A 27,653-nucleotide genomic window follows, 5' to 3' on the forward strand; every position below is an offset into this window, starting at 1 on the left:
CGCAAGGCGCTATCAGTAGTGCCAAAGGAAAAGGTAAACACATTTAAAATGATGCAAAGATGACTGATTGGGAGATGCCACTTGTCAGAAACTTCTGGTATATAATTTTGCATTCATGTGTGATCACGTTGGTTTGTGCGTTAAGTGAGTAGGGCTGAAACGAAGTTGACGATGTCATATAGTCATTTAATCTTATTTAACATAACATGAGATCATATGAAACTAATGATGGCGCACTAGAGCAGCACTGCATATACTTGCTTATAACGTAGTTATATCTTTAATGCATCCTTTATTAAAGTTCAAATAATAACGAAGCAGTTAATCTAAATAAACTCAGAGAACTGGCATTTCTCAGCGGTCATCCATTCTTCGTCATCCCTCACGAGCGTTTGCTGCAACAACATTATAATGTGATGGCTCGCAATTGAATCAGGATATACCGTATATCAGGGTTTCCGTTGTCCGGTAATTACCGGACATTGGCCGGTAAAAAAATTAAATGTCAGACAAAATTAAATCTCTCCGGTCAAATTGTCCGATTAAAATTGCCTAATAATCCCGTCCCCCTAACACAATCTGAATTTGAGAATAAGCCTAAAATGTATAAAGCAAAAATACACCGATCTCTTGCTATGTTATAAAGGAACAGGCTCTATCGTTTGAAAGTTATGAAACAACATCGCATGCTGCATTTCAAATAAAGCGCACGCCTAAAGCGGCTGCAATATAGACCTAAACAACGAACGATTGAGTGAGACGTTTCAAATATGGCCAGGCCCAGGCAGACTAGCTTTAAAAGCTTTTTCAGAGGCCAGACGATGGTGAATCAGGAACATCTCATTATAGATAGATCAGTGCTTCTAATCCGCGCATTCGTGCAGTTTTTTTTCTCTATCATCAAAACTGAATAGCCTGTGTTCATCAGTGCATGGTTACAGTCTATATCAAGCAGGGACACGTTTGTGTGCATTTTATTTTGTGATTTCACCGGAATTAATAGAGAGTCTCCGCAACGGCGATAGATTGAAACGTGCGTCCTAGTGAAGATTGCGCAACTCGCGCAGCGCGTCGTCCAAGCAACTGATAGCAGCGGACACGAGCGCTCAGCTTGATTTCAAAAACAACAGATTTTAGCGCTAGATCTCTTATTTAATAACGGACTAAATGAATGATCTGCTAGTTAACTGGAGATGTTTTATTTATTTGTATTAGGTACATCCGTGCCTCAATGTTTCAAAAAGTGAATGTGTGTGAAACCACAGTAAAAAAAACAATTGGCGTTGATTGACGAAAATCGGACGTTCATGTTTTTTTTTTTCATCTATTTGAAAGTTAAGCTAATAATAATATGTTGCATTCTATACGGCCTGATTATGTCATTTTTTAAGTTACATAGACTGCCTCCAGTTTTCCTCAACTTGACTAATTAAGAGGCGATATATTTGACCGGCATATCATCAAAATGTCCGTAAAACGAAACCTCTGCCGGTCACTTTGACCGGCACCATTTTTTTCTAGTGGAAACTCTGCCGTATATGTCACGGTGTTTATCTTATCATGAAGGAAATCGGTGGTACGCAGCACTATTAAGAAGTGTTGTTTTTGTTAGTTAAAGATGAATCAAAGTGAACAAAAATGAAAGAGTCTTGACCCATAATACACTGCACAAAAATTATATTTTTGATTGTTTTTTTTTGGCTTGTTTTCCAAAATAATATCTTAAACTCCTTTAACCTGTTGATATAACCCTCTCTTTGAGCACAAACCATGAAAATGACATACCTGAACTTAAATGGTTGTATTTACTGGAGCCTTTGGAGTATGGACACAGTTGTAGTATCTTTTGAAAGACGACACTTTGGGCTTTATTTCCCAAGTTTCAGAATTAATATACAAGTTAGAGAAGCTGACGTTTATAGTAATGTAACTATTTTGTGCTGAACATGTTTTTATAATCTAAAAAACAACAATAAAAGTGTCAAGACAACCCAGAAATACAATGTCTAAAGAAGTTACGTTTCAAATCTGAAGATGATCGAACAAGAAATGAGGTTCCTGCAGATTTTTCTCAAAATCCACCATCGGTCGACCTCTCCTCGAAACACACTGACCATCACTTGAGGCGTTCTGAGTGCAGTTTGCATTAAACCTGTGGTGCAGATCGCTGATAATTTGGCATGCCCAATTCCCAATGCACTCCACGTCCTCGTGGTGGTGCAGTGACTCACCTCAATCCAGGTGGCGGAGGACAAATCTCAGTTGCCTCCACGTCTGAAACAGTCAATCAGCGCATCTTATCACGTGGCTTGTTGAGCATGTGCGTTACAGTGGAGACTAAGCACGCATGGAGGCTTCATGCAATTCTCCACGGCATCCACGCACAACTCACCACGCACCCCAACGATAGCGAGAACCACATTATAGCAACCAAGAGGAGGTTAACCAAACGTGACTCTATCCACCCTAGCAAATGGCCCAATTGGTTGCTAAGGAAGTCTGACAGGAGTCACTCAGCACACCCTGGATACGAATTTGCAATTTAAGGTGTGGTAGTCAGTGTCTTTAATCAAGTAATCTGAAAAGTATTTAATAACTTTATTTAATAATGACTTCTGTTGCATTGTTTTGTCAGGTCCAGCATTGTTTTTAAAATCTAAAGTGAATTGCTATTACACAGCTGACACCTCTTGTCTTTATGTGTACGGACATTTGTCCATGGACTCAATCACTTCTACCTAATTTTCGTTTTGTCGATTCAACAATTTTATAAGAGGGATATTTTTAATCGAGTAAATTAAATTGCGTAATCGTGAAAGCCCTACTGATAACATAGCACTCCAGTTTATTTTCATATTTCACGTAATTCAAACTATTTTTTGGCAGGTACCGTACAAATCAATAAAAAAACAGTGAACCAAAAAGAAACATTTTAAACTATGTAAATAATTTTTTTATTAATGATGTCATTCTACAATGTGGAATATGTTAACAAATATTTTAATATTATACATGCAAGTGACAAGAACAAAAAAAAAAAATACAAATATTATATTGCTATGCAAGACAATTAATCATCAGCCAAAATGTAATATTCGTGAAAGCCCTTTCTCTTTTTTTTCTTCCAGCGCTAAACCATCGTGCTTCAAAGCCCTGCATCTGTGCTGGAAAAAAGGAGCTTTGCAACATAAAAATGGCATCCTGTTTGCACGTGAAGCGAGGAGCTCGTTCTCTCACGGGAACGTTTCGAGCACAAAGGCCAATGTCTAATGGGTTAGAGAGTGAGTCAGTCTGCTCTTATGCACGCTTGTTTCTCTCGCTCTCTCTGTTTTCCTGTGCTCCTTCGCTCTCATGAAACCAGCTCCTGCTAGCACGAGCTCCATGGAAATGCATGTGCTCTTTTCGTCTAGCACGCAGTGAATGAACTCGACAGAAACACTGCAGCGTACCCATGTCATCTGTGCAAATGAAAGCAAATGTAGGACGTGACTGTAAACAGTGCAGCAAATGTGCAGACAGACATGCTGTTAGTCGACACATAATGTGGCACGGATTTTACTTGTATCAATGACAATATTTTTGATTAAAATGTAAATAAAAAATACTTAGGAAAATGTGTTTAAGTGTTATGACTGGACACCATTTATTTTCCTAGTTTAATTTAAATGGTCCATTTTTTTTTTAAAGTACAAATATTACATTACATGAGGTCATATAAGCTACATGCATGATAGTTATAAAACAATAAAAATAAAAATAAATACATTTGAAAACAGATCAAGTATAGAATGTTACACTGCAGGACATAAACTTCCCAAAATAATTTCATATCAACTACTCTAATAAAGGTACAAATTTGGAAAAAACAGTATGTTTGAGTAGGAATAATATTGACGTAAATGAATTGGAGCTTTCAAATTCTCAATAAGTGTGGAGTTATCAGAAAATAAGCCTAAAAGTATCAATGACTACCTTAAAAACTAACAACATAGACTACTTATAAAATACACACCCATAGCATTTAAAAAAAAATACAACTAGCAGCTGACCGATGCAATTTTTTTTTAATGACTATCACGTTTATAAAATTCAGCTGACGATTAATTGTCAAACAAATAATTGTGATTATGACGATTTATTGTCTGTTTTAGGACTTATTTGTAATATAAATAGTCATATTTCTTAAGGTGCATGTGTGCTTTACACACCTTAAGAAGTCATTTTTACATATTTAACTTCAACGATATACTTCAACTAAATAAAATAATGAAATATGGATATACGATTCCCTTTTAAAGACTTATATGAGTGACATGAAAAATATATATATATATATATATATATATATATATGTTTTATAAAATATAGATTTTTATATATATATATATATAGTTTTATTTAGGCTATATTATGAAATAGTCAAATATTTCTGTCTTAATGTATTGACTCAAACATTCTTATTGCTCTTTGATTAGACCCACAAGCCCTTATTTTTCATGAAGCAAAATCTTTAAGATTTAATTTAATTATTTTATCACTCCACAGAAATAGAGTAAGTATGCATCTACTCCTCTGTGTCACTGTGTGTCATTAACACTGCGTATATAACCAGGAATATTTGCATTTACATGATCATTAAATTAAAGTGTAATCGGAGCGCTTTGCATTCACTATCACATGTTTATATTTTTGCGGGTGTTTGGCGCGTGCCGTCAGCAGAGCTTTACGCACTCTGGACAGGAGCTGCTCTGATTGACGGCCACGGTGCGGCTCAGTGACGCTCAGAATTCAGCTAAATGACACACAAATGCACCGTTAATGGCATTTATATATATTTGCTAAACATTCCCTTATTTGGGCATTAAAATGCGATTGGAATTTGAAGTGCATAATTAACAATTATTTAATAATCGCGACAGGCCGGGGCCTGGTTAGCTCAGCGAGTAAAGAATCTGACTACCACCCATGGAGTCGCAAGTTCGAATCCAAGGTGTGCTGAGTGACTCCAGCCAGGTCTCCTAAGCAACCAAATTGGCCGGGTTGCTAGGGAGGGTAGAGTCACGTGGGGTAACCTCCTTGTGGTCGCTATAATTTGGTTCGCTCTCGGTGGGGCGAGTGGTGAGTTGTGCGAGGATGCCGCGGAAAATAGCATGAAGCCTCCACACGTGCTTTGTCTCATTAATGCGCTCAACAAGCCACGTGTTAAGATCCACGGCTTGACGGTCTCAGACGTGGAGGCAACGGAGTTCGTCTTCCGCCACCCGGATCGAGGCGAGTCACTACGCCACCACAAAGACTTAAGAGTACAATGGGAATTGGGCATTCCAAATTGGGGAGAAAATATAAAAATAATCACGACAGGCCTATAAATGGCCAATGCCAATACCAACATCAACAGTGGAGGGGGCCAATTTAATACTGATACATTATAACTCAATTCAATTTCAGCAATTATTTCACTTAATATTTGAAAAATGAAAATATTATTATTATTATTTATTTATTTATTTATTTATTTATTTATGTTGACAAGGCTGTTGTTAGATTTTGAAACAGACAAACGTGAAAACTATCAGACAATGTTGATTATCGGTCAAATATCAGCCAATTTATCGGCCTGGCACACATATCAGCCAATCATTATAAACAACAACCATAATATATTCAAATTAACCAAACATTATTATGCATAAATGCATATCCTGAGTTCTAAATTCTGGAATGTATTTTCCTCGTTTGTGATGTTTGGTCGATACGATACCGATTTTAATAAAAACCTATAGGCCGATAACAATATTTTGCCACTTAGCTTATTTTGTCATCAGATCACTGATTAAACATTTTAAAAAGAGGCACAAACGCTTTTTTACTGTTTAAACAATCTCTAATTCCCAATATCTCAGAAGTCAAAGTCTGCTGGTTTCAAAGCATTTTGGATGGTTTCCCTCATCATGTAGCCTATAGGTAAGTGCCACATTCACAACGGTCACGTCCGCTTATGACATTTTTTCCACATTAACATGAGAACGGTAAAGAATATAAATTAAATATTACATGTTCTTTGGAGTGCCAACCATTCTACATAATGTGGCTATTATTATTTGTGTACTATGCATTTGAATTCATAGTTTTTACAAAGTGCGTCACTTACAAATTATAAAACATTGAAGTTTTCATGCTTATTACCAGTTTGCTAATGGTTTTAATGTGATCAATAATTGGCAGATAAATATCGGCAGCCAATACATCTGTGCATCGCAAATTTTTGAAAAACATTGTGAACATACATGTGGAATGTGGAAAAGTAATGCAATTAAAAAGCCTGTATTCAAAACCAAAATACCACTTAAAATAGAAACTCAATGAACTCAACTTCAATGTTTTAAATTAAGTTCTGAGGAATAAATCTGAACTAAAATGAACTGTTGGGTTCATGTTTATTATGTCAACCTTTTAAGCTTGATTTCATTGTCAGTCTCTCTTTATTTTGGCTCAATCGGAGTCGCTTCCCATCTGCCAACAGCAGTTTGATAGTTTGCTGAGGTATGTGTGATTGTTGCCATGACAGTCCTGTAAATTCTCACAGCATCAGCACCACCGCAGCTCATTTATCTAACGTAAACATGCCATATAACTATTAAAGAAGCATTCTGGATGCAAAGTAGCATAAAATAACCTTGACAGTAATTGGCCTGTTATTGTCAGTCATATTCACAACAAATTGCACCGATTCTCACACAGGGGCCTTTCGTGCATGTGGCCCCGTGACTTTAAAGACGGGCAATGGAAAAACAGCAGGAAACACAAGCTCTCATTGGACAGCAGCCCAGCGATGGGGAAACTGGGATCTCTGAATAATCCCGAATATGTCATTTTGCAAGTGTGTGAGTGCCGAACAAGACTAGGGAGTGGGCGTAGACATCTGATCTAGATGCAGGCTAAAATGAATATTACATTTGTCCTCCCCAAAAAATAAAAGTCATAGCAAGGCCTTGAAGCAACATGCAAAAATACTCCAATTATTATATAACACATACCTTAATGTGTCTACTTTAGCTATATTTATAATTTCTAAATTCATTTAATATTTTATTTCATTATAATTATTCCTTAAAAAAATGTTGGCCTATAAACACACATTATATAAATGATGGTAAGCTGTAATATCCATTTTATTGATGTGTCTTAAAATGTTATACAATAGCAAGCTCATTTAAAAAGGATATCCTACAACAAGCTACTGCTTAAAATATATGTTTTAAATAAACAAACAATATTTAGAAAATTAGCTACATAATATCAAATGTCAAATGCAGAACAACACTTTCTCTACAGATTTTGGGGATCTGAAAAAATAGTTTATTATTAAGGCTGGGTGAACTATTGATACAGATTTCCTGATTCGATTCGGGTTCACAAGCTCTCGATTTGATATGGGTATATTTTGGTTATAAATGTCTCGATTTGCTTACATATGAAATGAATACTCTTCCAGCTAATGCTGTTAATTATACAGGTTACCTTCTAACTAAAGTACATTATGAAAATATTAATTTTACCAATTGAATTTGATTACTTTTTCATCATTTGTCACATTTTAGCTTTTAAAAATAAACAAATCCATATATTCAATCAATACATTTGCTGATATATTGCATGTGTTATTTTTGTTACTTGTTTATTGTTTAATAACATCATTTATACTATTTACAAGTATTTAAATTGATTTGCTGGTACCGTCTCTTTAAGAACTCCAGCATTTCTGCACTATTAAGGAGAGAGTCACGAAGGGATTTACCTCATCTGTCCGATGCACGATTCAAATTAAATGTTTGTTTTTTTGTTGCTTTTGATAAACCACTGACTGTACAAAACAGAATGAGTATCAAAAGAGACATTATTAAGTGATAAATGAGTTGTGTGGATCTTGTCTTTGGACAACTTTTCCTCTGAACGCGCAGTGAAAGGATCTCACTGCTGAATACTACACAATTAGTGAAATCTAAACTTTACCAGCCAGTTGCCAATATACATTTTAGTTGCACAGCACAATATTTGTTTGCTAAAGCGAGCGGTTTTCTCTCACTGTGGTAGAGCGTAAAAGATCAATGATGGGATTTAAGTATTGACATCGAGATCATTCAAACAAAGATCGCAATGCATCGGAAAATCTATATTTTTACCCACCGCTAATTATTTCACTTAAATAGCTTCAATTATTTAAGGCCTTTAAACTAGAGGTAGACCGATATATTGGTTTTAACAATTAATCTGTGCCGATTGTTTTTGTTTTTTATCCCTCTGTGTTCCTATGATTACGTTTTTTAAATCGAAGCAAGAGCATGCAAAGAAAACTGCGAATATATAGAAACATCCCTCGTTAGCACATACATAATTTCTCCAACTTCATATTGTGAATAATAATAATAATAATAATAATAATAATAATAATATACAGGCTATAAAAACCTTACTTTGGTAAATCATACATATTGAGCATTGTAACGGAGCTAAGTCTGTCATTTCAAAATAAAAGTCCCTGGCTTGTTTAGTGTTAAACGTCCCATGTTATGCACCAAATCTTTATTTATTTTTACTGTTTTTTATTATTGGGATTTAGGTTGAAAAATTAAATACATCTGGAATTGTATTCATTTTGGACTCTGACCTCTATGTCTGCGCCGACTAAAAAATGTTGTAATATTCTATGAATCGATTTAAAAAACAATATCTGCCGATTAATCGCTTATCTGCCTTTTCCACCATCTTAGTTATCGGTATCGGCAAAATCCACCATCAGACAACCTCTACATTAAACATACATTTTATAAATTATGGTAAGCTGTAATATCAGCCTTTCCATTATTGTGTCTTAAAATTTCATGTAAAAATTTATTGAATAAGTGATGGCAAGCTAATTTTTTTTAGACTTAGCTCTGATTCAAATATGTTTTAAATAACCAAACAATATGAAAACAGACAAAATTAGCTACATAAAGTTAAATGTGAAACGCAGTAGATTGTATATTACATAATACATTATTTCACAATAACGGTTGTCAGAATCAACAAATAAATCATGCATTTAAAACGAGCTATCTTTTCTACATTTGTCTTTTCAAATGCCAATAAAGAATGAAAGTCAATAATATAAATATATACACATATCTCTCACAAACACACACGTGTGTGTGTGTGTGTGTGTGTGTATATAATATATATATTATATATATTTGCCTATGTGTGAGATGTGGAGCCTCGCAGTAAAAGTCTAATTCGTGTCAATTAGATTGTGCTCATAGTAAACAAAGTAGTAACGTGTTATGTAATCTAAAGTAAAAGAAAAAACCTCTATGAAAATACACTGAGAAATACAACTGCATTTAACATGCTTCTGGCTGTCTTTGCACAGCTGAAGACGCCTCGATACGTCCTGTAGACAAAAGGTTTCTGCGAGAAGGACGGTCACCAAATAAAGCTTTGTGGTCACACACACACACACACACACACACACACTTGAGCTGCATGCATGGACACAATATTTCATGCACATCTGCAACACCGCTCAATACAACAAACACCCAGAAACCATAACAAAAATACACTTGCATACATATCAGTGCATTTGAGAATTTACACATTTCAGATCTGAGGAAAACATGAATTTATAAGCATGTACAAGTGTGAGGGAAATAATGCAAATTACAATAAATGCCACGCTGCCACGCGCTCACGCAACGCAACGATATCTGTGTGCATATCCAACCTGAATACCTAACTTAACTGTTTTAATGTGAAAACTATAGCAGACAGTGTGATGCTGCGGACTGCGCCACCCCTCTCACGCACAGACAATGAGCCCGCAGTGGGTTCAGGAGACGTGCGGGCCCCTTCAGCGCTTCACACCCGCGTTCAACGCGCGACAAACGCGCCTGTCACTGACGCATGCACGGCACACACGAACGCTTCACATTACCAGCCACAAACCTGCTCATGCTGTTCAACTGACAAAATAACAGCGATAATAGACTTGAAAACCTACATTATTCTTGTGCTAGTTCTCAGACTGGTTGGTGAAGCTCTCCACAGCTGAACTAAATGCGTTTTCCTCCCTCAGTAATCGCAAAGCCCCGTCAAAAAACAGCGAAAACTTTCCGCTTACCGTCATAAAGCACTTCGACGTCCTCTTCGTCATTTACTTTCGAGCAGAAAACGAAATAGATACTATTTTTAGGAAAAGAAATGTGTGTGTTGGAGGGTGGAAGCTAAACATTAGTCTCTCGGTGCTGGTTTTGAAAACATCGCCGTCAGTCCGTCTCTCAGAAAAGACTCAGTGAAAAAAAACACGCAAGCCGCGGTGCTCATTGGCGGACATGAGGTCATGTGATCCGCCGCACTCAAAAGCGTTGTGCGCATGCGCGTGCCAGGATCTGACTTCCATTATGCATTGATATATTTTCTGTTTAATATTTTTGTGCGTATATTTCAATGAATTGGTTCTTTTGATTTATCTGTTTAATATTTGTAATTAATTCATTGTTCAATATTCTATCTGCATTTCTGCGATTCATATTTTCTATTTGGTCATATTTCTTTTTTCAACTCTGCAGTTTATTCTGTATTGTATTTATTCAGTTTTATATATTGCGTATTTATTAACTGATGTACTTACTGGGATGTAAATTATGTAGGAATAGTGAATATCTATGCAAACATGTCCTGTGTTGTTGATTGTTTGCTTTGTTTTGTTTCCATTCATTTATTTGTGTGTTCCTGTATTTCCTTTTTACTCTTTTTTTATTTATTTACTTATTTTATTGCCGTAATAAGTACAACATGACAGCAAAACAGTCCAATTTAGAGCAATAACAACTATAATAAATAAATACAAAATACCAAAATAAAAAAGGAGATATTGGCAGTTTTAAGTGTACAAAGTAGGTATAGAAGGCAATAAATTGTGACTCAACAAGGAATATAATAATACTACTCAAAAAGTAAGATTCAAGGCTTTACAGAAATTCAAACTCTTTCTGGATTTGTTGTTTTTTATACCATTCAAAGCATCAAAATAATGACCTAATTCTATTTTAAAATGTGTACAATTTGGTTTCTGTAACTCTGGTCTCTATGTTTGAGCCAACCAAGGAAATGCTGTAACATATGAATCGATTTAAAAAATAATAATCTGCCGATTAATCTATTATCTGTCTTTTCCATAAATTATGGTAAGCTGTGATATCAGCCATTCCATTATTGTGTCTTAAAATTTCATATAAAAATGTATTGAATAAGTGATGCAAGCTAATTTTAGAAAAAATCCAACAAAAAGCCATTTTGTTTAGCCTTAGCTCTGCTTAAAATATGTTTTAAATAACCAAACAACATGAAAAGAGACAAAAATAGCTACATAAAATCAAACGTGAAGCGCAGTAGTACAACATGACAGTAGTCAGATTTAGAACAATAACAACTAAAATAAATAAGTTAAAAAAAATACATAAATAAAAAAGGAGATGTTGACTGTTTTAGGTGTTCAAAATAGGTATAGAAGACAATAAATTGTCACTGAACAAGGTGTATTATAATACTATTCAAAAAGTAAGATTCAAGGCTTTACAGAATTTCACACTCGCATCAAAGTATCAAAATAATAACCTAATTCTATTTTAAAATGTGTAAAATTTGGTTTCTGTGAATGTTTACTCTTTATGATTGGATTACGGCGCTGCGCACTGTGACGTCAGCCTTTCCGCCCCACGCTGCAGCGAGCGAGCACGCATGAACGTTCTGGAACGTTCGTGTTGGAGATGCGCGAGGAGCAGAAGGTATTTTGAGACCTCTCCGTTGTGACGTCATTCTGTTATTATGAGCGCATAAATTGTGTTTGAGTCGCGCTACTCTGGATCGCTGCTTCTGTTTTTTTGAGGGTGTTTTTGTTGCTGTGGCGCAGTTGGGTACATCCATGTTGTAGGAAAAACAGTGATAACGCGCATGCGCCTGGGCTGGGCTTATGTTGCAGATTGAGCTCGAATCACAAGGGAGAACAGTGGGGGGATGGGCGCTGGCTAGACACACGCAGACAGACCAGCTAGAGTCGTTTGCATAAAATAGGACTATGTTGTTGTCTGTAGAAAATTAGCATAACCTTTATAAGTATGTGTGGTCGAGATATGGCAGTTCAGCTGACTTGTGTAGAATTGGGGCATAGATTGAATCCTAACAAGAAAGTACCAGACAGTACATCAATTGTGTTTTGGCAGCTGAATATTCTTTGTACATTGTTTTAACTCAGCTAGCTTGTGTTTAATTAACCTATAATTTTAATACTATGTATTGTTTTTATTTAAATTTACCTTCTTATGTAATTTGCTCATATTTATTGTAGTTATTCCCTCCTTCAAGAGTGCTAAATCCTAATGCCTGTCTATGTGAACAAGGGTATTGTTCTTAAGTGACGTCACCTGGATAAATATAGGTAAAATAACCATATTTTTTGGAGTAGTGATGGACTGATATCTATAAACCAAGCTGATTAATCTGCAGATATTTAAACACTTGATATTTCAAATTAAAGGAAAATTCCAGGTTCAATCGACAGCATTTGTGGCTTGATTACCACAAAAATGAATTTCAGCTCGTCCCTCCTTTTCTTTAAAAAACTAAAATATGGGTTACAGTGAAGCTCATACAATGGAAGTCAATGGGGCCAGTCTGTAAACGTTAAAATAATGTTTCAAAAGTATTGCCACAAAATGTGAACAATATGTGTTAACATGATTTTAGTGTGATGAAATCTCTTAATAATCTTTTGTGTAGTTTTATCCAATTTTACAACTTTGTTTCAATGACAATGTAATGCCTCAAACCCTGTAATCCAAGTTTTAACAGAATTAATGTAAGTGTTTTTTTTAAATGATAAGCTTCAAATTTCTGCCTTTAAACCCTCCAAAAATTGGCCCCATTTGCTTCCATTGTAAGTGCCTTACTGTACCCTCGATTTTTGCTTTGTTTGTTTTGAAAGAAAATGAGGTATGAGTTGAAATTATATATATATTTTAGTAATCAACATTATGCTACAAATGCTGTCGGTTGAGTTGAACTTGTATTGAACAAGGAATATTCCTTTAACAGAAGTAGATTTCTAAAATCTACAAGGCTTTGACAGTGGATTTAGCAAATTCGGAGTAACAATTGTGTAAAATAAATAAGTGATCATTTCAGCAACCTCATTGATTTGGTTCAACCTTATTGAACCTTATTTGCTATCATTAAATTGTATTATTTACATCTGCAGATTGCCCATTGGCCACTCTGCTTTCTAGAAATCAACATCAGCCATTAAAAAACCCATATCTGTCTATCTCTACTTTGTAGTACCATGTAAATACCATGGTATATAGTTGGCAGTCAGTATTATAATGTACTATTGTAGACTACCATCCATGTTACAGCCACAGTACTGATTTATAAGGGAAGTCAGTGGTCTAAATGGCAAATAACAGTTTAAGTTGTATAGAAAAGCACAAGTTTGTGGAACAGCCTCAGAAATGCAACATACTGTATTTGCCACTACAAAAGCATTGGTTGTTGTGTCAAATAAAACAATATATCAGACCAAGTCCTAATGTGATGTGTTTTACATGCGTCATCAAGGATATTTGCCAAAGCTTTTTGAAAATCATTATTTTTGTGGTGCAAAAATTACACAAGACAGCTTTTAATTAATCTTTAGTATGCAGGGTTCGGTCAACTCTTGTAATAATTCAATCAACACCTTTTCATTGAGCTAAACATTCAGCTGTTCATTTGAAAAGAATCACAACCAGAGTATAGTTAATGATAACATTTTATTTACATACACAACATCTCTGGTGTGAACAAGGACTCAAGTCAGATAATGGACTGTGGAGGTCTGTTTACAGGTCAGGTCTCACGCCAAAGCCTGGTCCAGGAGGAGGTTCAATCAGTGAGGTTAACCCTCCGGCGGGCTCACATGAGAAACGGCCATTCCTGATGGAAGCAAGATTAATAATATAATTACAATCATTCAATTAAAACACCCTTAGTGTGCCAGCTGATTCATTAACCAACACTTACGTGATTACAATTTAATTATACAGATTTTAAAAGGCTTCTAGTAGACATGTTGGATGCATTTCATTTTTGAATGGGTAATAAATAAATGGTTGACTGTGAAAAGGAGCTAAACTCTCCATCAATAACTTATAACAAAAGAACCATTTATTTATTTTTTTGCCCGTCTATGCATTTAAAGAGCATGTGATAAACTACACAATGGGCTTGACCAAATATTCTGAACCAGACCGTATTTCTAAGAAACATCTTAGAAAAGGTTAATGTGACCATGCCATAAGGGGCAAGGCATTGCACCGGGATAAAATGTAAAAAAAAAAGTGGGCCGTTTTAATTTAATTTTGATAAGAAAATAACGGATTAAAAGCATGAACACAATTAATCATGCCCCCGACCTACATGTAATTTCCATAATAAGGAATGTTCCTACCATAGAGCAATTAAAGCTTGATATACCACCTTGATGCAATAGGGGGCAGTCAGCGCTCCAGCTGTACAGGCAGCACAGCCTTCCACAGACGTTCTATGCACTGTGCACATTAATGCAGGGATCTCGAGACTTTAATTTTAATTTAATTTAATTTGACACATCTTCCTGATTATTAGTGAGACGCTCAAAGCATCCGTCTTATAGGTTCAATGATATGGATCTAAAAAAAAAGATATATATTTTGTCTTTTTAGCATGGTCTTAGGCTAATCCTTTACTTGTCTGTTGGCACTACCCAGTTTCCACCTGGTATTAAGATGGTATGCGATTCATTCTTCAGCGCATCAAGCAATTAATTCAATTTCAAATGTATGGCCACGGGATTTAAAGGAGTATTTCTCAAAAAAAATTACAGTCCTCTCATTATTTACTCCACCTCATGCCATTCCAGATGTGTATGGTTTTCTTTCTTCTGCAGAACCCAAATTAAGATTTCTCGAATAATGCAAGTGAATGGCGTTCAGAACTTTGGAGCACCAAAATGTACATAAAGGCAGCACAAATGTAATTTATATGACTCCATGTCCTCTGAAGCCATCTAATTCGTTTTAGTTGAGAACAGACCAAAAATATAATTCCAAGCTTGTTTACACTTCCAATAACGCCATCTCACGCATGCATCAAGAACTAGGAAATATAATCGAGCTTTAAATCATGATCGTGCCTAGAGACTGCAATGGCAAGATGTAAGTGAAAAAGGAGTAACATATTTGGTCTGTTGTCACCCGAAACCGAATCGATCGCTTCAGAAGATATGGATTAAACCACTGGAGTCATATGGACTACTTTTATGCTGCCTTTATGTGCTTTTTGGTCACCATTCACTTGCATTGTAAGGAGCTAAAGAGCTGAAATATACTTCTAAAAATCTTTGTTTTCAGCAAAAAGAAAGTCATACACTTCTGGGATTGCATGAGTGTGAGTAAATGAGAGAATTTACATTTTTGGATGAACTATCCCTTTAAAAATGACGTTAATGTGAGATTAGCTTAGTTATATCAAATATTCTGTCCTCTCATGACCATGCTGGACCAGTAAACAATTTCTTTCACACAATACAGGCAAGGACACCAGAAAGGTATTATTTGCACTATTCACTAACTCCAATAACAAACATTTTTGTACAGTAGAATTTATTAAGTGCTGTAACAGAAATAGCGGTACATTTCGGATTTTTAGCACTCAGGAATATCTTGCCCCATAGACTCCCACTGTAAGTGCATTACTAAGAGCCATTTTTCAGCTTGTCTGTGGTAATTGATAGCATGCCACAGATGCTGTTGAAACATTCCTTTACGATACAATAGCACACTGTTGGTCTATACAGGCAAGAGAATCTTTCACAATGGAATATGCCATTATTTAATTCTAAATTATAGCGATATTAAAAGTTGAAAGAAGGAAAGGCATTTTGTACCTGGGCCCAGGTAGAGGCACTGTCCCTGCCTTCAGCTCGTCAATGATCTGCTCTATGTCTGATGGTTTCAGATCCTCCTATAAACCAAGGACAAAGAACAGATAAAACACTCATTAGAGAAAAGTTCCCCTATGCTTTCATTTGACCCCATTCCCTGACCTCTAAACAGTTTTATTAAAGAGTATATATGGTCTAGCATCAACTCTAATTGGGTGGATCTCACAAAAACTTGTCTAGTCACATTTCAACTAAGAAATGAAAATGAAGACTACGTTAAAGACAAGACTTGTTTAGTTTAAGATTTCTACTTGCATGACAATTCAGTTCATTTTCTGCCCAAATTCTAATTTCTGCAATGCATCCACAATGATTTACTTTAATTATTTGTAATTAATGCTAATTCTCATTATTGTTTTGTAGTAAAAATAAAGTCTGTAATACAAATGTTTTCTCTTTTTTCACCCTTTTTAATTCAACATTAAGTAAAGCAGTACAACAAATACCGTCATGAAGTATAAATACTTGTAATTTAATTTACATAATTTTGTTTCGCATTAAGCCACGGTCACACTAGGATTTAAGCATGTAAATTCACTTCTGACACCGCAACAGACAGGATATGATGTCTTATGCAAGTGCTTCTGGTTTAAACATATAAATCACAATAACGTAACATTAGAATTAAACATTTTAAAATATCACGTAAACTCCCTTTCCTGCAACAATACAAATATGCAGGGTTAAAAATATGCATTCTTTGTATTGAGCCAAAAGGTCAATTTGGGTCATCTTGTCACACAAATTTGCAGGTCAGAGTTCACAAAATTTGAACTTTTGTGTGCAGTGAAATGTGAAAATTCTTGGTGTCACGCTTGAGATACATTTGAATGAATTTTAAGTGTAGTCTGACCGCATGTTTACAATAATAACAATTTTATTGCATTATGTTATTGAGAACTGCCGGGGAAAATGTACTTAATTGTTTTTAAATAATGTCACAACAGTCTTAAGGAGACAGTTTGTTTGTTTGTTTGTTTGTTTGTTAATGCCATGCCAGTGGTTAAAATAATAAAAGTAAAACTAAATAAGATTTATTTTTAGTAAAAACTCAAACTATATATTTTTTTAAAAACATTTTCAAGGGTTTTAAGGAGACATTAGTACGAAAAGTGCTGCATTACAGTTGCATCTGAATAATAGTTTCAAGACAGACTAGAGCAGGTCTCTTCAACAACTTTCTGGGGAACAGATTATCCAGATGAAAACTTGGCGGGGGCCACATTTTATTTCGTATTTCTCTTTAGCTAACACTTTCATTGCAAGTAACATGCTACTTAAAAAAACCTTAATACAGTGCATTTATTTATATTAAAATAGTTACAGGGTATACTGTATATTGAATTATATTGTTTTTAAGGACTGGCCATAAATTCCTTCATAAGATCTGGCTGAAGAACAAACATTACTCTTAACTAACAAATCATTTTTGATCAACTTTACTTTGAGAAAATAATAATAATTTTAACATTTTAGGGCTATAGGTTACATTTTTGTAAAACTGAAGAGAAACATTTAGATATATGCTAAAGCCTTCTCACAATATCAACCCACATATGAAAATAATGGTTATATAAAAATGTTATTTTTACTTAATGCATTTAAATTTAATTTTATGGGATAAAAGGTCTATTCTTCCATTTTCTCTATAAAGTATCATCCTATTCAGTGAGGAAAATATAGAGTTGATGCCGTTCAAGATTGAGAGGGCTGACCTACAGCTGTATAGAACCAAATATAATCAGGATATTTGCAGGTTCACTTTCATTTTCTATTTTTTTCCCCCAAGCCCTACAGACCCTGAACAGATGAGACACGATCGTTTGACACTTCAAGAATAGTGAATAATAAACCTAACTTTTCACTTTTCTAGTCCTGGACTGGACTGCAACAAGAATATATAAACTCAGCAAAAAAGAAACGACCCTTTTTCAGGACACTGTATATTAAAGATAATTTTATAAACATCCAAATAACTTTACAGATCTTTATTGTAAAGGGTTTAAACAATGTTTTCCATGCTTGTTCAATGAACCATAAACAATGAATGAACATGCACCTGTGGAACGGTTGTTAAGACACTAACAGCTTACAGACGGTAGGCACTTAAGATCACAGTTATAAAACTTAGGACACTAAAGAAACCTTTCTACTGACTGTGAAAAACACCAAAAGAAAGATGCCCAGGATCCCTGCTCATCTGCATGAATGTGCCTTAGGAATGCTGCATGGAGGCATGAGGACTGCAGATGTGGCCAGGGCAATAAATTGCAATGTCCGTACTGTGAGACGCCTAAGACAGCACTAAAGGACCGGATTGTCCTCGCAGCGGCAGACCACGTGTAACAACACCTGCACAGGATCAGTTAATCTGAATATCACACCTGCGGGACAGGTACAGGATGGCAACAACGACTACAGAGCTTATACTATATATATATATATATATGTGGTTTCATGAGATTCCCCCACTACTCACAAGATGTGTAGTATGTACAGCTGGCTTTTACAACTTTTGAAACCTTCACTGATGCGTTACAATTACTTGGAATGATAACTTTAAAGGTAAACTCCCTTTGTTCACCGTTTCTCAAACTGTGACACTAAATGCAAGTAATCTCCAAATGTGAGTGATCTCGAGCAAGACCACAGCTATCATGGTCTGTTGGGAATTGTCTAGAAGCCAGAGTCACGTAGATGTGATTTTAAGCACAGCGAGTATTGTCAAGCTTCTTTAACCTATATTAAAGAAATTCTATATTGCAAACCCATATGACTCTCTTTTAAAAATTGATGTTAGGCAAAATGACAGCCTCAGTCACCATTCACTTTCATTGCATCTTTATATACATATAAATATGCACTGATGACTCAAAACATTATTACCACCTGCTTAATTTGCTGTTGGTCCTCCGCATGCCACCAAAACAGCGCCGACCTGCCAAGGCATGGACTCTACAAGACCCCTGAAGGTGTCCTGTGGTATCTGGCACCAAGACATAAGCAGCAGATTCTTCAAATCCTGTAAGTTGCAAGGTGGAGCCTTGTTGGATCGGACTTGTTTGTCCAGCACAACCCACAGATGCTCAATTGGATTAAGAGAATTTGGAGGCCAGGGCAACACCTCTTCATTATGTTCCTCAAACCATTCTCGAACAATGTGTGCAGTGTGGCAGGGTGCATTATCCTGCTGAAAGAGGCCACTGCCATCAGGGAATACCATTGCCATGAAGGGGTGAACTTGGTCTGCAACAATGTTAATGTAGGTGGCACATGTCAAATTGACATCCACATGAATGGCCGGGAACTAGTGCTTCTTAGCAGAACATTGCCCAGAGCATAACACTCCCTCTTTGTCGTCTTCCCACCATGTATACTGGTACCATTATATCCCCAGGTAAACAGTGGTCCATGTGTCATTAAAGAAATGGGACACATCGTACAAAGTGACCTTCTTCCACTCCTCCAAAGTCCAGTTCCATCGATCATGTGCTCATTGTAGGCGCTTTCGCCGGTGGACAGGGGTCATCGTGGGCTCGCTGACGAGTCTGCGGCTACGCTGCCCCATACGCAGCAGGCTGCAATGCACGGTGTGTTGTGGCACATTCCTCCAATAACCATCATTAAAATTGTTTTTACTTGTGCCATATTAGACCTTATTTTGGTTCAGACCAGTCGGGATAGCCTTCGTTGCCCTTGCGCATCGATGAGCCTTGGGCGCCCAACACCCTGTTGCCAGTTTGTGGCTTGTCCCTCCTCAGACCACTGTTGGTAGGTAATCACCACAAGCAAAACCTGTGATGCTGTTGCAGAAAAGCAAACTAAAAACTTAGGAAAAATGGTCAGCTAGCTTGATGCCTCCTGTTTGACACTAAACTCTGCAGATAGACTTTGATTTCTTAAAGACACTGACTACCACCCTTAGTGTTCTCGAGTTTGAATCCCAGGGTGTGCCGAGTGACTCCAGCCAGGTCTCCTAAGCAACCAAATTGGCCCGGTTGCTAGGGAGGGTATAGTCACACGGGGTAACCACCTCGTGGTCACTATAATGCGTTTCGCTCTCAGTAGGGCACATGGTGAGTTGTGCATGGATGCCACGGTGGATAGTGTGAAGCCTCCACACGCGCTATATCTCCATGGTAACGCACTCAACAAGCCACGTGATAAGATGCGCAGATTGACGTCTCGGGCACGGAGGCAACTGGGATTCGTCCTCCGCCACCCGGATTGAGGCGAGACACTACACCAACACAAGGACTTGGAGCGTATTGGGAATTCCAAGCTATCTGCAACAGAATCCTTGAATGTTAGAATTAAAGGTGAGCTCATTGATGGTAATAGAGAAGTATTTAGGGATAATTTTAGACTCCCAGTTAAATTTGAAAAGCCATGTTAAAAAGATTTGTTAAAGATCAAGGCTAAGGCAAGGACATCTGACTGCTGTTTGATCTGTCCCTATCAAATAAACCATAAATAAATAAATAAATAAAGCTGCTCAGATCTTCACTCCTGCCAATTTCTCCTGCATTCAACACGTTGACTATGAGAACTGAACTGATTGCTCGCTTAGCATCTAATCTACCCAGACCTTGATATGTGGCCTTGCTAGGAGATGATTAACGTTACTCGCGTCACCGGTGAGTGGTCATAATGTTTGTTTATATATTAGTAGATCCAATGAAAGTAACTGGTGACTGAAATGAAATATTTTTGTGTTCCACGGAAGAAAGAATGTCATACAGGGTTTGGAACAACATGAGGGTGAGTAAATGAAGTGTACTAGCCTTTTCAGCCATACACTTAAACACGCATCAAAGGATGACCTCACCAAACACCCAAGGGGATGATTAGTCATCAGAACTAGACCTGCTAACCCATTTCAGGTTGCTGAATCACAAAGGGTTCTTGACTTTCTATTTAACTGCGAGAAGCCATGGCTAATTGCATTATTAGCCCAGCAGGTCATTTAGGATTCTGTTTAACACAAACAAGCTTAAACTGAGACAAGGGAAACATGGGTTAAAGTCCCACCGCATGTGGGATGAGTTCTCAAAAGGAATCTCCATATTTAAATAGAATATCAGACAGTTTATATACTGTAGTCATCTTTCCTCTAAACTGCCATTTAGTGGCGTTTGTCAAGGCAAGCATCAAACTCGCTGCATCCGAATTAGAGGTAGACCAATATATAATTTTACCGATTAATCAGTGCCAATAGTTTGCTTTTTTTTTTCTGCCGATTATTCCTCATCAATAAACCTCATCTTGTGAAATGTATACACACATATATATACACATACACACACTTATACTGTATATACCGCAAGTTCAAAACTCTTGATCGGGTGAATATATACATTTACATGTATGCATTTGGCAGATGCTTTTATCCAAAGAGACTTACAGTGCACTTATTACAGGGACAATCCCCCCGGAGCAACCTGGAGTTAAGTGCCTTACTCAAGGACACAATGGTGGTGGCTGTGGGGATCGAACCAGTGACCTTCTGATTACCAGTTATGTGCTTTAGACCACTACGCCACCAAACACTAAACTGCTTTAGGGATTTTATTCATTTTGGACTCTTAGGTGTCGGCACACCTGTCATAGAAAGTAAAGTCAAAGAAAAGTTTCATAAAAAATTATCAGCTGATTAATCGGTTATCTGCCTTTTTTTTGGACCGTCAAACAGCCGGCAGCCTCACGGCACCCATTCACTTTCATTGTTTGGACATACAGAGCTGAAATATGCTTATAAAAATCTTAATTCTGAAGGAGGAATGACATACACTTCTGGGATGGCTTAAAAGTGAGTCAATCATGAGAGAATTATTATTTTTGGGCGTACTATTCCTTTTAGACAACCTTCTACATTTACCTGCTTAATATCAGATATAACATGTAACCATATGGTACTAAAATAGTTACCCTAGATGGGACGACTGTTCAGTTCAGGATCTTGACAACATACAACTAGGCAGGTTAAAATGCTGTTTATGTGACATAACGGAGCAACTACCTCCCCTAGAGGCTATATGAAGAACTAGCCTCTTTGTATCAACAGTCACACAATTCCAGCCAGACTCAAAGAGCCGGTTTGTGATCATACTCACATAATAGTTATCGTTGATTTGGACCATTGGTGCGTTCACACAAGCCCCAAGGCACTCAACTTCTGTTAGCGTGAATAATTTGTCTTTCGTGGTCTCCCCGACTTTGATGCCTAAAAGGAGAGATTGTTTTCAGTTGAAGACAATTTTGCATGTTCCACTATACAAATAAAAATGACGACTTTTATTATTAAAAAAAATCTGTAAACATTTACTCCCTCTAACGTTGTTCTGAACTCAATATGACTTTCTTCATGAAACACAAAATAAGTATTTTTTTTAAATCCCCAAGCTGCTCTTTTACATACAATGAAAGTATATAGTGACCAAGTCTGTCAAGCTCCAAAAAGGGGCAAAAGGTCACTATAAAAGCAGTCCATATGACTTAACTATATTTCAAGTCCTCTGAAGCTATACAATGTATTTGTTTGAGGAACAGTCTGAAATTTAAGTTGTTATTCACTGATAATCTTCAGAATCTCGGTTACCCTTATAGAGCATTTTTTGTCCCCTTGTATTTTGACAGCCCCTGGTCACTGTCTGCTTACATTGTACTGTATGAAAAGAGCAGCGTGAACATTCTTCGAAATTTCTACTTCAGCATTTTGTGTAAGAACTAAATTCATACAGGTTGGGAACAACATGAGGTTGAATAAATAATAATAGAATTTTCATTTCTGGGTTATTATTACATGGCTTAAGTGCATTATCCCAGCAAATTGAAATGGCCATCTTTAATCAGTGTGACTTGTGTTTATTTTGCAAGTATGTTTATCATTGACGTGTGAGTCGAGATGTCTCCGTGGCACCCCTGCAGGGAGCTGGAGCGGGTCTTGCTCACCCAGTTTGTTCTGGATGGCCGACAGGATGCTGTCCGAGTCGCAGAGCATGCACGGCGTGGTGGTGCAGATCTGGATGTGAAACTTTCCCACCGGCTGACGGAGGAACATGGTGTAGAAGGTTGCGACTTCATACACCCTCATAGGAGCGATGCCCAGGACCTCTGCCACCTGTAGGAGAAACCAAACATTACAGCCATTTGTCAGGAAAAGAATTTAGCAATAAAATCGTGAATATTGTAATAAAATAAAAGCATTTGAATCACTGCCAGCACTGATATTATTTAATTCTTTATAATATAAATAATTATTATTAAAAATGTTTATATTGTGTGTGCACCCCTGGAAGGATAGCAAACGTAATAAGGAAGCTTACGGGAAACTGAATAAAACATTCTACATACATGTACTGTCTGTGTTAGTTCACTTTTATTATAGTTGACTATCCACATACAAATGATCCACAGATTAATGAAAATTGCTGAACAAAAATTGTATATCTGAAACAACCAAATTATTTGGAATATTTATAGTATTTATAGTAATTTTTTATGCATTTGGCAGACACTTTTATCCAAAGCGACTTACAGTGCACTTATTACAGGGACAATCCCCCCGGAGCAACCTGGAGTTAAGTGCCTTGCTCAAGGACACAATGGTGGTGGCTGTGGGGATCGAACCAGCAACCTTCTGATTAGCAGTTATGTGCTTTAGTCCACTATGCCACCACCACAATTAACGAACACAACCTTTACGAAAGTGAAGTGCATGACTTCTCAGGCCTAGAATCCCAATTGTAAAATTCCATGATATTTCCAGGTTTCCCGAGGTTTGTGGTTTCTCTCACCTTGTTCATAGCTGAAATAGGAAGCCAGCCATATTGCCTCTGAGCCAAATCCAGCACAGGAATGGTGGCACCTGCTTTGTGTCCCTCTGGGTAATTATTCATGATGGCCTCAACTCTCTGTGACAAACAACACTCATTGAGATATAATGTTTTTTTCAACATACTGTTGAAGACAGTAGTTTACATACATCTTAGCCAAATACATTTAAACTCAGTTTTGCACAATTCCTGACATTTAATCGTAGAAATCATTCCCTGTCTTAGGTCAGTTTGGATCTCTACTTTATTTTAAGAAAGTGAAATGTCAGAATAATAGTCGAGAGAATGATTTATTTCAGCTTTTATTTCTTTCATCGCATTCCCAGTGGGTCAGAAGTTTACCTACACTTTGTATTTGGCATCATTGCCTTTAAATTGTTTAACTTGGGTCAAACTTTTTAGGTAGTCTTCCACAAGCTTCTCACAATAAGTTGCTGGAAATTTGGCCCATTCCTCCAGACAGAACTGGTGTAACGGAGTCGGGTTTGTAGGCCTCCTTGCTAACACACACTTTTTCAGTTCTGCCCACAAATTTTCTACTGGATTGAGGTCAGTAGTTTGTGATGGCCACTCCAATATCTTGACTTTGTTGTCCTTAAGCCATTTTGCCACAACACTGCAGGTATGCTCGGGGTCATTATCCATTTGGAAGACCCATTTGTGATCGAGCTTTAACTTCCTGGCTGATGTCTTGATATGAAGTGCACCAGTCCCTCCTGCAGCAAAGCACCCCCACAACATGATGCTGCACCCCCATGCTTCACGATTGGGATGGTGTTCATCGGCTTGCAAGCCTCAACCTTTTTCCTCCAAACATAACAATGGTCATTATGGCCAAACAGTTACATTTTTAATTCATCAGACCAGAGGACATTTCTTCAAAAGTAAGATCTTTGTCCTCATGTGCACTTGCAAATTGTAGTCTGGCTTTTTATGGTGGTTTTGGAGAAGTGGCTCGTCTACCTGTTTCCTCCAGCATCTACACAAGGTCCTTTGCTGTTGTTCTGGGATTGATCTGCACTTTTCGCACCAAACTACGTTCATCTCTAGGAGACAGAATGAGTCTCCTTCCTGAGCGGTATGACGACTTTGTGGTCCCATGGTGTTTATTTTTGTGTACTATTGTTTGTACAGATGAACGTGGTACCTTCAGGCATTTAGAAATTACTCCCAAGGATGAACCTGAATTGTGGTGGTCCTTGGCTGATTTCTTTTGATTTTTCCACGACGTCAAGCAAAGGGGCACCGAGTTTGAAGGTAGGCCTTAAAATACATCCACAGGTACACCTCCAATTCAGTACACCTCCTAGCTTGACATTATTTTCTGGAATTTTCCAAGCTGCTTAAAGGCACAGTTAACTTGGTGTATGTAAACTTCTGACCCACTGGAATTGAGATATAGTCAATTAAAAGTGACTGCAAACAATTGTTGGAAAAATGTCTCATGTCATGCACAAAGCAGATGTCCTAAATGACTTGCCAAAACTATAGTTTGCTAATATGAAATCTGTAGAGTGGTTAAAATATGAGTTTTAATGACTTCAGCCTAAGAGTATGTAAACTTCTGACTTTAACAGTATTCAGCAACTGCAGACATATTACATGTCTAGGTTGTGAAATCCTCAAGCAAAATGTGCATTGCATCATCACAATAACAGCAAATCACAACAACATTAATAATAATAATCCTATATGACATACCTTCAATCCTATGACAGATATTTTTATATTGTCACTTACTAACCCATTTCCAAAACCTCCCTTTAACATATTTCTACGTGTTAAACAATAATATTGAGTTAAGAATCCTCTCACCTTCATGTTTTCTGGGGTGAACTCAAATGGAGTTTCTGCATTGTTTTCTGGTGTGTCTCTGTGCTGTAATAATAATAAAGGATTATCCAATCAGCAACAATATAAAATGCTATTACAGAACAAGCCTTCTTAAAATAACAGTACTTCAACAGTGTAGTATGTGCTCTAAACATATGAGGGATTTGTTACTGATACACAAAATGAAAAAAGGAGTAAAGGATAATGAAGTCTCACCACAAAAATTCCTCCTGCTCCGGTACGAACTGATGACTGATGCAGACTGCGAACCTGCCTCGCCTGCAGAAGAATAACAAACATGACACAAGGGCCTTTATTTGTGAACAATAGTTCAGTTTGGAGTAACTATAGAGAAATGAATTACCCATCATAATTTAAACTCTTATGACACAATAATGTCAGAGTACAGAGTGACACTGTATAAAACATAAACACACACAAAGATGTCCTTTGCAGACTGTTTTACAGGCTAGTTTAAACTACTCCATCTAAAACTACTTTACAAAACATTTTGCTATTTATTTTATCATTATTATTCATGCCTTTTGATGACCTCATTTTAATTGACAGACTAGACTACATTAAATATTTGTAATTTAAAACATTTACGACACTGTATAACCATTTAATATTAACCAGTGAAGTTAAAAAGCTGAAAAATAATCAAATAAATTGCACTAATACTAAATAATAAATGAAAACACAATACAATTATTAACAGCTGCATTAATTTAAAAAAATGGCTAAATCTGGTCATTTCAACAAGTGTTAAGTAAATACGAGAAATTTCATTTTTAAATAACAATTAAACAGGCTTCATTATTAGCTGTTAGCGCTTAGCTTCATGTCCTTGCACAGATGTCAACGCTGTTTTAATAGATTAATCCCTTGCAACTGTTCTAAATGCCTCATGAGATGAATCATTAAAACAACTATAAATTATCCTACCGTATAAGACAGAGCAGAGCGCAGAGCTGAGGATAATATCATGTTTTAATCGTACTCGGACACACTAAACACAAGCGGACATCAATCAGTGTGAGATCGACTGAGCGGGTCTGGTTACGCAAGAAACGCTCTGAGTCTGTGTAATCAAACACAGATCGCATCGAACACACGCCAAACAGGAAAAATTGCTGAGAAAATCAGAAAGCGATGCACACTTCTAAAACTGCATTTACTACTGCGTTACTACGCACTATATCAAACTGTAACTGTTATTAATTTCATCAATATCATTCAGGGAGTTGTAAATTTTTTTGCAGTCATTTACCATGAAAATAAATAATCTATACAATAAACATGAACCATTTCAATATGTGTTGTGAGAAAATTATTTCTAGCATATTAAAAAAATTGTGACTGTCCCACAGTTGTGGCATTATTTGCACCACACCAAATAATTTTGCCCCTGATAAAGTGTTTTGTGTGTGTGTGTGTGTGTGTGTGTGTGTGTGTGTGTGTGTGTGTGTGTGTGTGTGTGTGTGTGTGTGTGTGTGTGATGTTTGAAGGAAAAACAAAGGAAATTGTATTTTTCACAAAAGGTATTCAAAGGGCATCATATCCAATCAAGCTGTAATAATATAGAAAATATTATTTAATTGTTTGTATTTTAAGATACATAAAATTGTCTATGTAATTAAACTCAGCAAGACAAAGTAGTAGTCCATTTCATTTAAAATAAATAGTTTTTTAATGTAATTATTATCAGCTTAATTTTCACCACAAATTGTATTACACATGATTCAGAATTTGAGATGTGCTGGAAATTACCCCGAAATGATAAAAATGACATAAATCTCCTGTGATGCATTTAAATACAGTGTTGGGCAATGGTAAATAAAAAATATATAAAATAAAAAATTGTAGGAGTGTGAAAAACTGAGTTTAACATAGACATTAATTTTTGTTGTAGAAGACACACA

The 27,653-nt window shown here is 36.6% G+C and overlaps 2 protein-coding genes across 5 annotated transcripts in view; both read right to left on the reverse strand.

The window, feature by feature from the left end:
• ankrd12 (ankyrin repeat domain 12) overlaps nucleotides 1–10,308 on the reverse strand; it is a 79,056-nt gene extending 68,748 nt beyond the window's left edge. For all 4 annotated transcript variants that reach the window (XM_052134432.1, XM_052134431.1, XM_052134430.1 and 1 more), the window contains exon 1: nucleotides 10,163–10,308. The gene's annotated coding sequence lies outside the window, so the exon portion shown is untranslated. The remainder of the gene's footprint in view (nucleotides 1–10,162) is intronic.
• Nucleotides 10,309–13,827: 3,519 nt separating this feature from the next.
• On the reverse strand, nucleotides 13,828–26,823 carry ndufv2 (NADH:ubiquinone oxidoreductase core subunit V2). The gene is made up of 8 exons (XM_052134438.1): nucleotides 26,677–26,823; nucleotides 25,945–26,007; nucleotides 25,711–25,773; nucleotides 23,857–23,973; nucleotides 23,012–23,180; nucleotides 22,174–22,283; nucleotides 16,004–16,080; nucleotides 13,828–14,013 (listed from the first exon to the last, which is right to left on the reverse strand). The coding sequence occupies exons 1-8, from the start codon at nucleotides 26,716–26,718 to the stop codon at nucleotides 13,920–13,922; spliced, it is 735 nt and encodes a 244-aa protein (XP_051990398.1). The 5' UTR covers nucleotides 26,719–26,823; the 3' UTR covers nucleotides 13,828–13,919.
• Between the last annotated feature and the right edge of the window lie 830 nt (nucleotides 26,824–27,653).

The sequence above is a fragment of the Xyrauchen texanus genome, chromosome 9 (genome assembly GCF_025860055.1).
Source record: "Xyrauchen texanus isolate HMW12.3.18 chromosome 9, RBS_HiC_50CHRs, whole genome shotgun sequence".
In the NCBI taxonomy this organism is placed as follows: domain Eukaryota; kingdom Metazoa; phylum Chordata; class Actinopteri; order Cypriniformes; family Catostomidae; genus Xyrauchen; species Xyrauchen texanus.